Here is a 17,745-nt window from a genome sequence, read left to right as displayed (position 1 = left end):
TCGGCTTCCTTTTGAAAAGGGAGCATTATCTCCTCCTGAATGCTCTAACAATAATGGTCTGGAACAGAGTGCTTGTGTAACAGCCGGGCTAAAACACCTAGACCATGTAACTAGTGCATCACAGAAGCTCAACAAGGTAGTTTTGGACACTGCAGTACCACTTGAATGGTTACATACCGCTATCAGAAGCCAGGAACGTTGCATTGTACAAACTGTTCTTCACAAAGGGTGACTCTCTGTCCAAAATGGCAATTGTTGTGATTCGGCCAGTGTTGGGATCAATCCTTAGCCAGTTGGCTGGATCGGAAAGTTTGGAGTATCTGAGATGACCAAAAAAAACAAACAAAAAAACAAGTGATTTACACAGTGATTCAGAATTTCTGCAAGTTCTCCTGTAAAAGTAGTGAGAAAGTCTAAAAAGTTATTTTTTTTCTGCAAAGAAAGATCTTTGTCTTCATTTCCAGTACGGCATTTCTTTGTTCCAAATGTGTTTTTTTTTGTGTTTTTATTTGTGTACACTGAATAAATATTTCAGATTCAATGCATTTTACATAATTATTCTAACTTTTGAGAGCAGCCTCACAGGGGAGACCAAACTGGCTTGTTGTTATCAGTAGCTCAAACTAATTTGTAGGACAAACCATGGAATTACAAAGCCAGCATATTTTTCATGGACTGTTTTCAGGCAGATAAACACTTCCACGGCCAAGAGCTGTGATGAAGAGGGGAAAAAAATAAGGCTTGTTCAAGAATGAGATGCAGACATGCTGGCTGCTTAGTGTTATTTAAACAGAACTAATGGAGAGAGTGGCTACAGTGAACAGTCAACCCATATCACTCCATTTCACTCTACTTAGTAGAGAGTACTATTTATAATATAGATATTAGATTTAGTTTATTTACATGTGCTGCATTTTAAAAGAGGGAGCAGACGTTGAGACGAAGAAATTCAGGTAAATTTTAAGCTTGGAATAATTACTAATAGTTTTCACATTTGTTAGCTGGACTTGATTCTATTGAGGGTGATTAAATCAGACATTTCTTTTTACTGGAAAATCTACCTGATGGTTTGCTGCATGTAGCGATCGGGGTCTTGTGCAGTCAAGGTGGTGAGAGTTGTCTCCTGCATCATCCCCTCTTCCAGTTTAATGAGTTTGGGGTTGGGTTCGAAGTAGGGACTCTCGTTGACATCTATCACTTTGATGGAGACAGTGGCAGTGGACTGTCGGGGAGAGTGGATGCCTCTGGCCAGTGGAACCTCGTTTCTGGCTTCCACTGTCAGCACATATGTCCTACTGATTTCATAGTCAATAGGCTGAAAAGCAGTAAGAATACAAAGAGAGTGAATCACGCATACAAATGCAGTAGAAATTAAATCATACATTTTTTGTCCTCGTTGCACTGATTAGAGACTAAGTCACAGAATTAAAGCCTTTTTTCTTCTTCTTGCCTGAAAAATGTTACTATGTAAACTTGTAGTAGACAGTGGGATAAGATAAAGAGACTGAATCTGGTTGTGTTCAAGGACGCACAACAGCAAGGTAGGTGGTCCAAGAACTGTGCCTAAATTTTAACGTTTTAAGTTTTTATGTATTAATTAATTAAATATACACCAAATTCCAATCTGACATGTCCATGCTTTAAACAACTGAACTGGAGAGTTGGATTACCAGTTTGTCCTTCTTATTACTGGGAGCAACATATAAAACGTCCTCACTTCTATCAAACTCAGTGTACTTAAAATAGTTTCTGCAACATCATAAAAAATACACTCACAGAATATTCTGCCACACTATGATGCAGAGCTGACCACCACCAAAGCCTTTCAGTATAGCTTACACACACACACACACACACACACACACGCACACGCACACGCACACGCACACGCACACGCACACGCACACGCACACGCACACGCACACACGCACACACGCACACACGCACACACGCACACATGCATGCACTATGCATCTCCAAGGGAATAAAGGGTGGAGTTTGAAGAGGAGGCCTTACCTTGACAACAGTTACCAGGCCCTCGTTAGTGGTTGGATCAGTGGGCACAGAGAACCTGCCGGTGGGGTCGCCCCCGGTGATTTTGTAGACAGCGTTCCATGCCGGCGTGTTGGGCTGGTCCTTGTCAGTCACCGTCAGGTTGGCCACAATGACATTCACGCGGTTCTCAGGCACCTCGCCGTAAAACTGCATGAATAAACCATGAATGCACAGAACAGCGAGTTGTTAGTGATACTGCTGTGGCAGCAAAAAATAAACCAAGCCCAGCCTCAAACAGCACAGCAGGACCAATCTCGGGTAAATAGACATCTAAGGTAACTTATCATGTCGTCATGGTCATCTCATTCCCTGTGCACCCCCGATAGCACAACAGTAGCATTACAAATTTCAGTGATTCGCGAGCACAGTAAGTGCCTCTTTCACTCGGGCAGACATCCCCGTAGTTGCATGTGTCAACATTTGGAGGGGGATATAACACTTTACGCATGGCTGGCTACTTGTATATCTGTACGGCTTCAGAAATGCAGGGCAAGCAGAACTAGGTAAGTGAGCAGAACTGACGGTTGACTGCATATATCCACAGTGGGGAGTGAAATGTTGGTCCTTGTGGTGCATTTCATACCCTAACCGTACAGTGTTGGCGCCTCAGATATGCGCTTGTTTCTTACCGTCTCAGCAGTAAACTCTGGCGGGTTGTCATTAATGTCAGTGACTCTGATGACAGCAGTAGCTGTGTTGGAGAGGCCGTACATGGGGTTGCCCTCCATGTCAGTGGCCTGGATGATCAACGTATACTGAGGCACTTTCTAGAGGGGCAGAAAAGAGAGATATGGGGATATTTGTTGAACCAACAAAAAAAAGACTTAAAAGCTTCATGAAGACAGGTATTGAATTGTGGTAAACTTCTCAACAGTCACTGATAGAATGGCAGCACATTGTACATCAGTGTTAATGTGCTCAGCTACAATGAAACAAATATGAACTGCTTAATTGTGATGACTAATGGTAGGCTTTTCTATAAATCAGATTTATTCCCTACAGGGTGATGTGCGTTTGTGTGTGCATGTGTGAAAAGTACACCTCTGCAATGAACACTATTATGAAGCTAACAAATGACTCTTTTCACATTAAAAACCACTCAGGTGATGGACCAGTTGCTAGGTAATGAGAGTCGGGCAAATTACTTTCATGGTGGCAACTGGCGGACATAAAACGGTGGCCCCAGGGCGAAAGTGATTGAGCAGCCACCTCAGCCAGATTGCCCTCACTAGAATTGCACCAACTGGCTTCGGCTGTATATATTATTTTATTTATTTTCTCAAACAGTCATGCAATTCCAATTAAATGAAAGAGTGGCAACATTTACAGCATGGGGAATAAAGAGAATGAAGATGCAAGTAAAGCTTCTGCTTTAGAGAAAGAAAAGCAAGAGAAGAGGGGCGCGAATGAGAGGAAACATTTAGCTGTTCAGTGATGCATGCTGCCTCCTTGTAAGAGTAAATAAGTGTGAAACAGTCCACTTCTACTTCTCATTTAGTTGGTAATAAGCAAAACTCACTTTGGCTCATTAGTTCTCAGACAGTCTGGATATTAGCAGCAATACTCAAGCTGTGTTTTGTCATCATATTTTTTAAAAACACAGCCCATTTATGTAAACATGGAAAGTGATACGTTGATATATATCTTGAGCAAGAAGCAAATTCAAGATGAAGAATAATTAATATAATGGATGGCCTTGCTAATGGAAGTCTCACTTAAATGCAGATGTAATATATCTATTTAGTCCACATTCATCAACATTGGTAATGACAGAGACAACCTGAAGTGGCAACAGTAATTAGGTCTATTACATGAGGGAAAAAAACCTAAGTAGGAGAAGGTAAAGAAAAAATCTGAATGGGAGTAAAGTGTTGAATACCTCTCTGTCCAGGCCAGCTGCCACTGTAATGATGCCTCCCGTTTATTGTTGATGGTGAACATATTGGAGGTCGGACTCTCGGGATTCTGAGACAAAATCTTGTAACGTAGCATCCCATTAGCTGTTTTGGGGTCATCTTTGTCAACAGAAGTTACTGTCATAACAAATGTTCCTGTGGGAAAGAAAGAAGGCAGAATGCCAATATTTTCACATCATCTCTCCATTTCATTTTTTTTTTACTTGCAATCTAAAGGCATTAGCAGTTGAGAGAACAGTGCTACACCGAACACTACTAGATTTACAGCTTTGTAATATATTCAGGCATTTTTTTTTATTTTTTATGGCCTCAGAAAACCACTGATGGCTGTTAACAAAGTGGCCACCCCAGGAATGCCATCAATGCTGTTTGATCTGCTAAAACTACGGCAGCATGCGGCGCTGGAGGCTCCAACAACAACCAATACACCTCATGTAGTATATTACCTGGCTTGGAACCCTCTGGAACAGTGCCATTCCAGATCTGATGAGTGAACTCGGGCCTGTTGTCGTTCATGTCGATCACATTGATCACAATATCAATGGGGTTTTCTACTTGGTTGCCATTCAGGTCTACTGCATGAGCTCTCAGCTGGAAGAAAACACAAACACATCTGGACTGCAGAACTGTTCAAGCAAAGGGCTACGCTCACCTCTGCAAACAATACACTGAGACACAACTTAAACAACTTACTCCATTAAACTTTTGGATAGCATCCTTCTCTAGAAAGCTTTTGTATATATAGGAAGCCTTTTATTCAGACCACCAACATAAGGAGAGGGATTGTGTTACTTTCCCCACTTCTAGCTCTGCATGTACATGGCAAAAGATAGACAATGACTACACTTTGTCAGCTTCTGCCACAGAATAGTCAATAACACTGGCACTGTAGCTGCATATTTATGGGTGTCTCTTGAAGCAGAGACATTCTGGTTTAATTCATCTCATATTTATACTGTTGCTAACTTCGGCTTAGCACAAGTTCACTTTTGTTTTACAAGAACAAGTCTGATGTACTGCATCATTTTGCACTTCAAATGCATTTTTCCCTCCATGCATAGGACTGTAAGATTCATGCCTGACACAGGATTTCAATTCACTGATGTATACCATTCATGCTCTTGAATAAATGTAGTTGCTACAGTGTAGAATGAAATCTACAGGCTATGTGTATGGTTTACATCACATGCCCTTATATGGTCGCCTTAGAGTGTTTTATAAAAGCACATTCTGTTGATAGTTTATCATTTGTTTACATGTTAATCATCCATACATAATCATTTTTTCATGCATTCATTTATCCCCCAAGTAACTGCTATGTACTTTGATTAAGATTCATTCTTTTGGCCTCAGCATTAATCGCAGTTTATCCATGACAGTAGTTCGAGTGTAAACTAATCAACAAATTACATGATACAGTGTCAAGTGCCTACAGTAAAATAAAAATGACAGGTCGTAAACAGAAATTGGTCAACTCGCAAATTAGGGACATGCATAACTAAAATAAAAATGAAGCTGCTCCTGCACTGCCCTTGGGTTTACATTCTCCACATGCAGCTTAACCTGCAAGGATGTTTGTGAAGGTCTTTTTTGGTAAAAGTCTTTTGTGACCTTCGGCAATATCTTGAATAGACTCAATTTGATGAATACGATGAAGCAAGTAATTCCGTTTGAACTATAAATCACTTGATGTGCCCCAGTTGGTGTTGAAGCACATCATTTAATGACTATTTTAATATAATGGAAAAACCACAAATGAATAAAGCAGCCTTAAACTGTAGCTAGAGGTTACCTTAATGTATCTAACACGCACCAATTTCACTCAAAATCCTTTAAATTCTCAGACGGATCAGTCAGATTTCCTAGGAGACCCCATGTCTTTATTGAGTCTGAGGAGACTGTTTAGGCTACACGTGACCCTTGAGCACATGCCAACTGGCAGGAAAGTACAGAACTGCCAGAGAGAACACATTCCTCTTGATAAAGGAGAGTGGAGAAACATTTTCAAATCACAAAGAAATCATTATAGGGCAACTATTGCCTCTGACTTACATGGAAGTTGGGGATGTGCTCTCGATCCAGGGGTTTGTTGACAGAGAGCTCTCCAGAAATTGGGTCAATGATGAAGATTCCAGTGGGAGGCTGGTCAGCACCAGGGCCTGTCACACTGTATCTTAGGGACCGGTTTTTGTCATGATCAGATCGGATCTGTGGGCGTAAAGATTTATTAATAATAAATTTGAACCATTTCAACCATTGTCTGATTGATACTGGGTATTTCATAGACTTCAATAATTTGTTAACATAAACTACTTTCATAAAGAAAGACTTAACATTAAAAAGCATGTTTAGAATTCCCAATTTTACACAGAAATTTTCAATACTTAATAATTATAAATCATAACACTGGCATACATATACACATGTACAGAGATAATGCATATCAGTGGTTATCCCTGCCTAGTTGGTGAATATATCTACTACTAACAGAGCATGTCTACAACTTCTGATTATTATTCATCTTTCATTTTAACTATTAACTGTTTCAAAGATCAATGATAAATCCAACATTTGAGAAGCTATACTAAGCAAATCTATATTACAATATATATTGCTTTTGCTAATAACTGAGTGTGAGTTACATATTGACTGATCATTTCAGCACCAATCACAGTATTGGTTTAAAAATAGGTTGCAGTGTGAGTAAAAGTGTGCATATAATGAGTGTCTACATTGTATTGAAGTTCTGTCTTGGCTGGGCTGTCTATCCTGTTTGCTGTGTAAGCTGAGACGCTCTGTGCCTACACCCTTGATTCATTCTGAGCAAACAGAGTATTTCTTCTTCCTGATATCACAGACTAAAGCCGGAAATCATCCCTTCAAATATGGCTGGATTAAAAATAAAACATACACATAGCATATACCAGATTCTGCAAGGAAATAGTCTTAATATGCTGAAAAAGAATCTACTTCTTAGCTGTCCAAGTGTCTCTTGTCAGCCACCTGGACCTCGCCCTGACCAGAGAATTATTGTGAATTACTAGGCTTGCTTCTGCCCTTCAGCCATGGAAAAAAAGAGTCAATATCTCAACAGTCAACAGAGGAACAATTACACTGGAGAGGATGTCAGATTTCTCTCTGTTTCTAAATAATGGCAAGGTACACTACTACAGACTGCCCCCTGAAACAAAAAATAAATAATACAGAGGACGAAAAAGCCCTGACCTTTAGGAAAGTGCTGTAAATATGAAGCATTTAGTTGAAGGAATAGGTTTCATGTCTGTGACCATCTGAGTAGGAGCTCAGGGCAAGGGAAAACCTACAAGGTTGTCATATCAGGCAAAAAGCATTTTCTCTGAAGCTGGAAAACTGGTGTCTGTGTATACGCATGTGCTATGTGCTAGGGTGAAGTACATTACCCGGACAAGCTCTTGAGGGAATGGGCCTCGTGAGTTCTCTGGGACATTGATTGGGGGGATGACCCAGTCTCTCTTCATGCGTTTCAGTTGGCTGTCTGTGTTTCGTGATGGAAATGCTATTTCCTTTAAATCCTTCGACATGACTGGAGGTACCGCGTCTTCCTGGACCTGACAAAAGAAAATGATTTAGTGATCACATCTATGAAGGCACGTAGGAGTACATACATTTTCAGTCATGCTAGCAGGAAAGCTCTATATATGGTAGTGCTGCTCCGTAGGTTGCTATGCCGCCGACTGAAATATCTGAACTATGTCACAGATCGCCATGAAATTTAGCACAAACACTCCTGCATGTTAGCTTCCTGCTGTAACACCTGAGGAACCTCTGACTTTACCTCTAACACCACCACTTGTGATTTGACATCTGAACAGCTATTGTATGCCACAAAATTTGGTACACACATTCATGCTCCCTTTACGTAGTATGGACTGTAATGGTTTTAGTGATTGCTTCGCTTTGATCAAACTCTTGGCAAGACAAACTTTGTCCAATACTTGCTAAACAAATGACTTGTCATAATAGTTGTCATTTGATGTGTTTTATGGATTTATATTGATAGCCATGGGATATAAACCACTATCCTAATATTGTGTAGATCTACCTCTTGGCACTAAAACATGTCTGACTTGTTGAGCCACAGACACGTGATCTCTAGGGATGTGTGGTACTGGAACATTGGCAACTGCTCCTTTGAATCCTGCATGTCGTGGACTAAGACACTGATGCTTGATCAAACTAGGATCTCTGGAATTTGCATGCAAGGTCAACGCCTTGGCCTCTTTGAGTCATTCATCAATGTTTAAGTGGGTGGTGTGTGTCAAAGTAACATACATGCCAGGTTTCCCAGCAGAATGTTGCATGTTACAAGATGATCAATGTTATTCAGTTCACGAGTCAAGAAATTACTGTGATAAGAAAAGAAAAGGTGGCCATTTTCTACACAACCTTACAATATCTTACAAATGTAATTGAATACATAGTCTGTGTTCAAACAAGCAATCCCTTCTGTTATGGCTTTCTTTGTAGCTTAAAATATACACAATACGACATCTGACGTTATGCCTCGAAACTCCTGCGTATCGCTGTTGCGGCAACCATACACCTCCAGTCCTGGTTTGCTTTAAATGGCAGACCTCTTCTTATGTCCTGATAAAATGCACCCACACAAATAGACCAGCTTCCATAATGGATCTGCCATCCTCCCTCGGCTGTAATGAACGAGATTTGAAACAAAGGAGGATGGTACCTGAAAGCCAGACACTAAACACACAGATGGCTCAAATTGCCTATGCTGCTCCAGAGACTGAGGAGACTGAAGTAGTGCCAGAGAAAGTTAAAATAACCTTGAACAAAACAAGGCTGGAAGGAAAACAGAAAAACAATATGTAAAATCCGTCAATGTCAATAAATGATAGTTGAGATTTTAATGAAACTGCAACGTCCCTTGAAGTATCGTCCCAACTGGTGTCTCTAAGTATTTGAATGTTGATCGGTTGTGAGGTAGTCAAGTCCTGCAAACTACTTTAAAGTGTCTTATGCAAACACAGAAATTAATTACCACGTTCTCACCTTATAACATGACCCATATCCCAGACTCCCCCTCCTTTAACATCTGGGGAGCTGTCGCAGAGCTTCCACTAATCATGTTTGAAATCCGATTATACTGCTTTCACACATTGGCAATGCAGAGAGGCAAGCGGACAGATAGTGAAGGAGCATGTTTCAGAAATATCTATTACCCTATTAAAATGGGTGCGAGTGAGCGCAGTAATTATTTGCAACTTGCGTCTGGAATGACGAATGGCATGGTGGGTTTGTTCAGCCCAATACAAATCTATCTCTGGTACGCTGGAGGTCTGCACCCATCCACACTCTGCGAACCCTCTCCATCTTCTGACGAGGACTCTACTTCAGAGTCCAGAAGAGTGCTAGGCTGAGTGATGCCCTCAGTGTTTCCGAGTTTATGGGAAGGATTTCATACGTGCACATTTGCCTTTTTAGAAAAATTCTGCCTTTCAGGTACAGAATGTTTTCTTGTCATGGACTGCGGCGGCGCCGAGGTTCTAATGGAGGTAGAGATAGTGGGCAAGTACACACTCACGTTAATGAGGACATTGTTTGGTTGCCATTGATTAAAATGTTTCCCCAAGGCTGGGGCATTCATGGCACTAATAAAAAAAATTAATCGCTGATGTGATTAAGAGATGCGTGATGATTCATGACAATAATTGTGCTGGGGGAAGATAACCGCTCATGACCTCATAAACGTGCTAGAAAAGGGAAAGTCAATCCCTGATTTCATTATGAACAATCAGGGCAAATCCAACAGCTCTCAGCAGACACAAATCTGAATATAGCTACTGATAAAACAGTTGATATTTTTTACACATGTGAGATACATATTTTTTTTCCAGACATATTGTACAAAACTTTATGCTGACATGATAGTATATACTTACCTTTGACCAACCAACAACAGTGAGCAATGGTATCATTAAAATCACATATACCTGCAGGAATCCCTATAGTAAATGGCTGTCAGTGGCTAACGATGGGTGTTTTGAAAAGCCATGAAATCATTACCCGCTACAAGTTTAATTTTGGCTGAGCAGACTCCTGTGCCTCAAGCACTGACAGTAACAACACATAACTGCCAGTATTAACTTTTAATCTGCACCCACATAAAATGTGATGCCCACCTTTCCAGAGATTATCTGTTGTGCCGCACAATTATAAATGGCCACATGTGACCATTTGTTTAAGTGCATTAAAAGGATTAAAAAGAAAAGCACACTGGTCTTTGCAAAACAAACACGATTATTGCGTTTGGGGGTGTTCAGTTAGTCACCAGAAGGCTAATGATCTAAGATTTTACAACAATGATTACTCACATATGCACGTCAAGGCTCACATTTACCCCAACGGAACGAGTTAGAATAGAGCAGAAAATACCATGGGCTCATCTGTTTGTGTATATGTGTAGTGTCACTCCTGCAAGTTTAAAGCAGCAGATATTATCTAATTGAGCAGGATCACATAATCCACCGTCTTTAACCGAGGTTAAACCTTCTACAATAACGCAGCCTTTAGAGCTTCTTTTCATTTCCTGGTTGCAAGGCAGGCAGACAGGACATGTGCAGTGCTTTTTTGTGCACTTCCACTGATCCTCAGCCAACCACAATGTTGACATAAAAGCACATGGTCATTCTAACTAATTGCAGATGACTGCACAACACATCCAGTGGAACAGTTAGTGCAGCTCTCTACTGCTCAGACAGATGCTTCACATCTTCCAAAGCACTGAGAGAGGTGTGTCCCCTTTTGGATGGTAAGGCAATAACCTCACAATCACAAGGCATGCTCAGTGAAATCAACTTTATGGGGAGCTATTCTGCATCTGCTCCTGCTACCCACTGACCGTGTTGAGTATATGTTTGTGCTCCTAGTAAATTGACACATTAAGTTTTAATTAGCAAGCATCCATCCAGTCTCTCGGAACACCTGCTACAATTTAGGGAACTAGTCATCTGTGAATGTGCAATGCGCCTAATAAGTGTAAGTTATTTGATGCAAGGGCAGAATTGATCAGTCCACCTTTCTTCGACTTAACATCAGTCAGACACTCACACTCACACTCAGACACAAACAAGACAGAAATGTTATTGGAGTGGTTGAGGTGTATTTACCTGCTGGCTGGAGTGTGTTGAGGGTGTCAGCCTGACTTGGGTCACCCATTGCTGCTGAGTGGTAGTGTCACTGGCCTTGATCTGCAGAGGTGACGCAGGGAGCACAGAGTGCTGAAGAGTCCTGGCAGCATAAACTACTCCGTAGGCGTCTATCCGAAAGTCAGAGGGGTTACTGCATTCAAACTGCACCTGACCACCTCGGCCACAGCTGATAAATCTCACTGCAAGAGAGACAGACGGATAGATTTAGGTTAAAAAATTAGCCTGACAACAAAAAGAAACCTGGAAAAAAGTGGGGATATAGACAAAAGGAGGAGGAAGACAGGCAGCCAAACAGAAGGTCCACAAAGGTTTTCTGATTCTCCTTCTCGCTCATACATTATTCACTTCAAGCTGTGCCCCAAAGGTATTGCTCAAAACAGGTGCAGTGGAGGAGAAAGATGGAGGGAGACAAAACTAAAGAAAAAGGGGAAGTGTGCCCCTTAAGGGCTATTAAATGAGAGCCCAAAAACCCTAAACAATACATTAAAAAACTGACGTGTAAATTAGACTAGTCTAATTGCACTGCTGTGGTTGGGTTTGAGAAAATACATACAGTCGGCAAAAACATGTACATTTCTGCTGCAAAAGTGCTTTTATATTTCCAGCTAAGGCCATAGCATGCTAGCTTTGTCCCCTCATCACATACAGGGATTCGTTCTGTGGATGACTACGAGCTCAGCTTCTTGAGAGACAGAATAAGGGAGTGTGATGTTTATTTCATAAGTAAGTACACATAGAGAACACTGAAACTCAAGCACATATACAGACACTGCAGACAGGTGGCTCATGGGGGCTCGAGTCCCACAGGTGCCTCAGTGGCAGTGGTACAACATAGGTTCATGTTACAACTGAGTGACAGTACAGCACAGCTTGCGTACCTCCTACGCGCACACACACACACACATACACACACAAACAACACCTAAGAACTTCACTGTGTGATCCTGTTGTTGTGTGGATATGCGCCCCCCCATCCCTCCTTTGTGTTTATAGCACACAAAAGGAATAAAAGGAAAGATAAAAATTCCCTCCAGCCACAGAGATCACAATGTTACCATATATCGTTTGTATGGAGGCTCTGCTGATGCCGCTTTGAATTATTAAAGCAGATGTGGAATACTTAACAAAAACCCTTGAAGGTGGGTGCCTAATCTTCCTTTGTGCTGCTACCTTGGGGACCAACTGACGTCTTCTGAGCATCATCTGCACTTGGAGAGCATCAAGTTCCTCTGGGCAACCACCACAAGTACCACCACATTGTGCTACTATTAAATTTCCTCATCATGACAGTAGGAAATTTACACTTTTCTTGCAAATGTTTTCAGAGAGGCTCTTGGACCCAGCACTTGGTTGTAAAAGGAAGGTAAATGCCTTCCTTAAAGAAAAAAAACTATTGAAAAGAGTGGAAAAAGTCGATACCAGACAAGCATCCTATAGAAGCTGGCATGTGTCTGAATCTGAGTACAATGTAAGGGAGAGTGAGAGAGAAAGAGAATGAAATATACAAGCATACCTGAGGAAAGTAGGGAAACTGACTGTAATCACAATGTATTCATCCGGATGAATAAGAATACGGTTTTGCTCTATTTTATCAAAACCCAAACAGGGAGAACAAATTTTCTGCAAGAACCATGTATTGCATTCCATACAGCCTGGTAAAAAATTTAAACATGGACAAACCAAGATAACAGCAATGAAAACTGATTTCTTTTTTTACCTGAAAAACTGACATTTATCTAAATATTGCTTAACAGCACACAAGGTGAATTATCATTACAGGACAGCCAGCAGTTCCAATAATAAAGACAAAAGATGGCAACATCTTCCTTCTACACTGAACTACACTTCATATTGACCATCTTTTCTTGGCTCCCAGTGTTCAATTACCCTTGACCAATTAGTTTTGTTTTCCCTTTGAACCTGGCAAAGCTGACATCAGATAGATGACCTTCTCTCTCTGAAGGTTTTGCCTTAAAGCCAGGTGCCTGTAAACTCAAAGCCTTCAGGCAATCACCACCCAGCCCAAGTCAGCAGATACTCAGACAGAGGCAGAATACAGAGTAAGGGACTGTCAAAATAACTCACAATAAAGTAGAAGAAAGTCTACAGATTTAAGAAGCTTCCCAATGTTCAGGCTGGGTAAAGTCTGAATGAAATGTGTGCATTCGGAATAATGCCATTAAACAGCAATTATTTCAATGAAAAATAACTAACTAATTTTCAATGTAATAATGGCTATGGAAAACACTTCTTCAAATTAGCTACAGATGAAGACACATGCAAGTATGAGCCTGGTTAGTGTCTACTAATGATTACAACAACCTGTTTAGTGTTTATGTCCACAAGAGACTGATAGAGACATTCCAGTCAGCAAGTTGCTAATAAGTAATTACAATGTAATGGTGACGCAAAACTGACTGGTTTAGGTGTAAAACAATAATTAATAGACAATAGTCCACTGGCTTCATTCCTCAATCCAAATTTTTTAACTTGCCGCTATTATGTCACAACTTATCTCCAATGCCAATCATCACACATGCATCCCACTCTGTCAGATTATAGATACTTATATCCCCTCTCTGCTTCCCAAAGATGCATCCCACGTGTTTCCATTTTCTGTCCTACTGGCACTTTTGATGATACATTTTTTTGTGGTTAACAATGTACTTGACAGCAGCATTCCCCTGCAAGTTATTTTAACCCAAGCCTCTTCTTGAGCTGAGCTCCAGCTTTTTAGCATTGTCTGAAATTTGGCCACCTCTGAGAAGCCCTTCAACAGTCAGGCCCCACAGCAATCACTACACAAACTCCCAGCAGGCACAACCATTTCCAATGATAATGAATGGGAATGTCCTGCGTGTGTCTATTCATTTATCAGACAGGCTCCGGTGGCTTATAAAAGCACTGAAATGTGTAGTGTGGCACAGCTGCAGCTTATCTATATCTAGATGTATTAGCTCCCCAAGGTACACGGCCAAAAGAGCTCCGGGTGGCCACGCCCTATCACGCATGTCGTCATGGGTACGATGGTATAGGTTTGAATTGGGCAGAAATGCCGATGCAGCACAGGGCGCCTGGGGGTTAGGGTTAAAAAGGAGGGGGGAAGAGAGGGGAAAACAGGCATGTCAGCAGAAAGGCCCGTCCAACTAATGCCCTGCACCGGGGCCCAAAATTACGTCCGACTCAATGATCCTATTCACAGCGTGGATGCCCCTCCCTTCACCCGACAACACAAAAACCCCTACTAACCTCTCCATAGTGCAAGAGTGCCTCTCTATTGTCTGCTCCATCACGTGATAACGCTAACTCAGACAGACACAAATAGAGAGACAAGGGGAGAGGCAGAGAGATACATTTAATTTGGAACATGGAATGTGGACTCAGTGACTCCACGGAAGCAAAAGAAAATGTTCCACAGTCTCATTTTTATATCTGCCTGTCAAATGCACTGGCTGCAAGTGGGCTGACTAAGAATCCCTCTAATGTGTTGTGAATTTGACAAGACAGAAGTCTCTCACGTGAGATCATCCTGATATTACTACCATTAATTTCTGGGGAGTGAAGTCACTGACAGTTGAGAAATACTCAGCGTAGGTGTTTCATCAGTAGCTGCAGATAAATGCAAACACAGGCAAATACCCCGGTGGCAAACCCCCCAACCCAACCCTGGCAAACTGTGCAGCACCCCTGACAAAATGCATTCTTCACAAATGAATGTGACCAGGTTTAGTACAGTGGCCTGTACTGGCAATGAGACAATGCAATATGAAGCAGAGGCTCCAGCTGAATGTGCCATGTGAAACATCCATGCCAACACCACTGTTTATAAGATCCTGTTAAGCCCCACTGGAGCTCGCACTTTGGTACTTCAATTCAAACTGCTGTGATATGAAATTCTAATCTCGTTCAAAACTGGGGAGAACACACTAAATTAAGGTCAGCATTCTCTACCAGCGTACAGAATTTGCGGCCAACCACAAAAATATCAAGCACATTCTGTAATTGTCCAATTATTGCATAAACTGCTAAAAGCACAATGCACTAATGTAGCACAAAGTAAGATCGCTGCTTGCTACATGTAATTGTTCATGCGTGTGTTATTCCTTTTAAGCATATTTTTTCTCATGTTTTTGTGATGAATGCATATCCCACAGCTTGAAGGCTAGTAGGGAAACAAACAACAACTTAATGTGCAACTTAATACTTCCTATTCTTCATAATTATAGCTATTTTCATGCAAATGCTCAGTTTTTTGCCTTCCAATAGAAAATACTGCTTTGTTGCTCCCTGATCTAATGCAATCAAAGACGCCTTCCCATTTTTTCAACAAATTTACATAATCTGTAGACTGAAACACATAGTTTACATTACAATTAATTGTGTCAAGAATTCAGCCTGCAGTTCATGAATCCTCTTTAACCTATTTTAATACAACAAACAGAACCGGTACAGTCAATCATGATAGTCGAGACTAAATGTCCATTTATTTTAAGAAGTTGAGATGCAGAGATGAGACCAAGGTACATTTCTGTTTGCCGAAAATAGGGTATTCTTCAGAGAAACTAAACTGTTTGTAGCTCAAGCTTGGATCTGGGAATGATGATACTGCCTTTTGCCAGACTAAGCCCTTGAAGGCGTTTCACTAATGCACTGCACTTCAAACGCGCAAAGCATTCCATGCATTTATAGCTAGGCCTAAAATATGTAAGGGATTTGCATGAAAAAAACATGCAGCGTTTGTACTCTGTTCAGTGTCTCGAGCAATTAAGAAAACTAAAGAGGAATTGCATCAGAGCATAAACACATTTAACAAGCAGCTGGCTCATTTTTCTAGCTTGATTGCAGTGACCATTCCCTTAGCACTTGGTTTGTGTAGTTTATGTATGTTGTTGGAGCCGCAGTTCCTTCCTAAAACTGCTGCCTCAATCCGAGAATTATGGAGAGGTCCTCAAAAAATGTATATTAACTACTTTTCCCTACCACACACAGCCAGATTAGCATACACACTGAGCATAGATATCTGAGTAGCTATAGCCATATGCTAGATTTTTAAGCTCCCTTGATCCAACAAAGTGGTCCTTAGAAGAGAGAGACTATTAAAATTTTGTTTTGAGGTATTTTTATTACATCATTTTTACATTTGCATTTGCATATTTTGGTCATTTGCTCTCCAATGGCACAGCAACCACATCTGACAACTAATTTCTTCACTTAAGGACAATTATGAGGTAAGCAAACCCCCCACTAATCCAAGAGTCGCCTCTAATGCCAAAGCTTCTCTCTGGTCCTATTGGGGAGAAAGGCTCAATCTAAGCAAAGATTAGCAACAAGAAAACGAGCATCAGCCGTCTCGACTGGCTGTCCCATGCCTGCATATCAATTGCATGGTTGGCAAATACCCGTGGACTTCTGACTGAGCAAGAAAGCTGACCAAATGCAACTGATCTTCCCCAACTTAAATTTGGAAAGGGCCTCTTATTCCAGTAGCGAAACAGGGTCCTCTAAAAAGAAAAATGCACGATGACAGTTTTGTTTTGAATAAGTAACGCTTGGTCTTTGAAAATCTCCCTGGGTTAGTAGTGAAGGGGAAGAACAGGGGAACATCACAATTATTCTCAGGCTTTTGTTGGGCAAATGAAATGGTTCTGTGTTTTCTAGTACAATGACAGTTGAGCATTGTGTGGATTATTGTGCCACTGGAGCCAGGAACTGATAAGGCTAAGCTACATCCTTCTGCAGTTATCAGCACATAGCTACTGGGATTTTGTTCTCTGAGTTATTGAGACAAGCAGCTTGATACACAGGCTTTAGAGGGGCATTAAACTGACCACATTACCAAGATGTCAAACACTCCTAGTCATCAATATGCTTTTCAAAAACAGCTCTGTGACCCACTGTGAATACATACAGGTTAAGCTGTTACGTTACATTAATATGCCAATAAATCAAACTGCTAAAACAACAAAACCAGATTGCTTTACAGACTGCCAGAGAACTTGTTTTTTACACTGTTCTTTCTCCTTCAAGTTCAAAGTAGTCTAATTGATACCCTTTTTTAAAAGGAAACTTATAATTACTGTACACTATGTTGTGACTGAATGCTAGGTAAACATCAGTATAATACCAACGTAGCCTCATGTCTCTGAATCCACCTTCTACAACGCCCAGTTGGCAGAACATCACAGATGTATAAATCAAAGTTCTATGAAATGAGGTGTTGAACTTCATGTCTGTAACAGCTAACCTTTGATATTATTGTATCCACTCACAAAGGTCACACGCTTTTGATTGGCCTCTATAACCCAATTCACCTTACAACTGCTGACACTGGCCAGTTTGCTCAATCTACAAAGGCTTTAATGATGCAGAAAGGAGGAAGGAGAAAGGAACAGAGGAGTCATTCCATCTCATTTCAACAAATCTGAGGAAATTTTGTTGCATGACCTCCTCTGATCATCTCCAAACTTTTTTTTTAACTATCCCAACATAAGAATAGATTACTTGCAAAGTTTTAGCATCATATGATTGCTATTTGCTAAGTTATAAAATATTTAAATCCCTATTTT

The 17,745-nt window shown here is 40.9% G+C and overlaps 1 protein-coding gene across 1 annotated transcript in view; it reads right to left on the bottom strand.

The window, feature by feature from the left end:
* cdh2 (cadherin 2, type 1, N-cadherin (neuronal)) overlaps positions 1–17,745 on the bottom strand; it is a 60,258-nt gene that overhangs the window by 11,535 nt on the left and 30,978 nt on the right. Inside the window, 10 exon segments of the mRNA XM_022202674.2 lie at positions 178–320; positions 1,062–1,315; positions 2,017–2,202; positions 2,685–2,822; positions 3,935–3,978; positions 3,981–4,106; positions 4,418–4,562; positions 6,024–6,179; positions 7,391–7,558; positions 11,138–11,358. Coding sequence (XP_022058366.2) covers positions 178–320; positions 1,062–1,315; positions 2,017–2,202; positions 2,685–2,822; positions 3,935–3,978; positions 3,981–4,106; positions 4,418–4,562; positions 6,024–6,179; positions 7,391–7,558; positions 11,138–11,358 — 1,581 coding nt within the window.

This window comes from Acanthochromis polyacanthus, chromosome 9 (assembly GCF_021347895.1).
Source record: "Acanthochromis polyacanthus isolate Apoly-LR-REF ecotype Palm Island chromosome 9, KAUST_Apoly_ChrSc, whole genome shotgun sequence".
Taxonomy (NCBI): Eukaryota; Metazoa; Chordata; class Actinopteri; family Pomacentridae; genus Acanthochromis; species Acanthochromis polyacanthus.
Note: the sequence above shows the minus strand (reverse complement) of the source record. Positions and strands in the feature narration are given on the sequence as shown.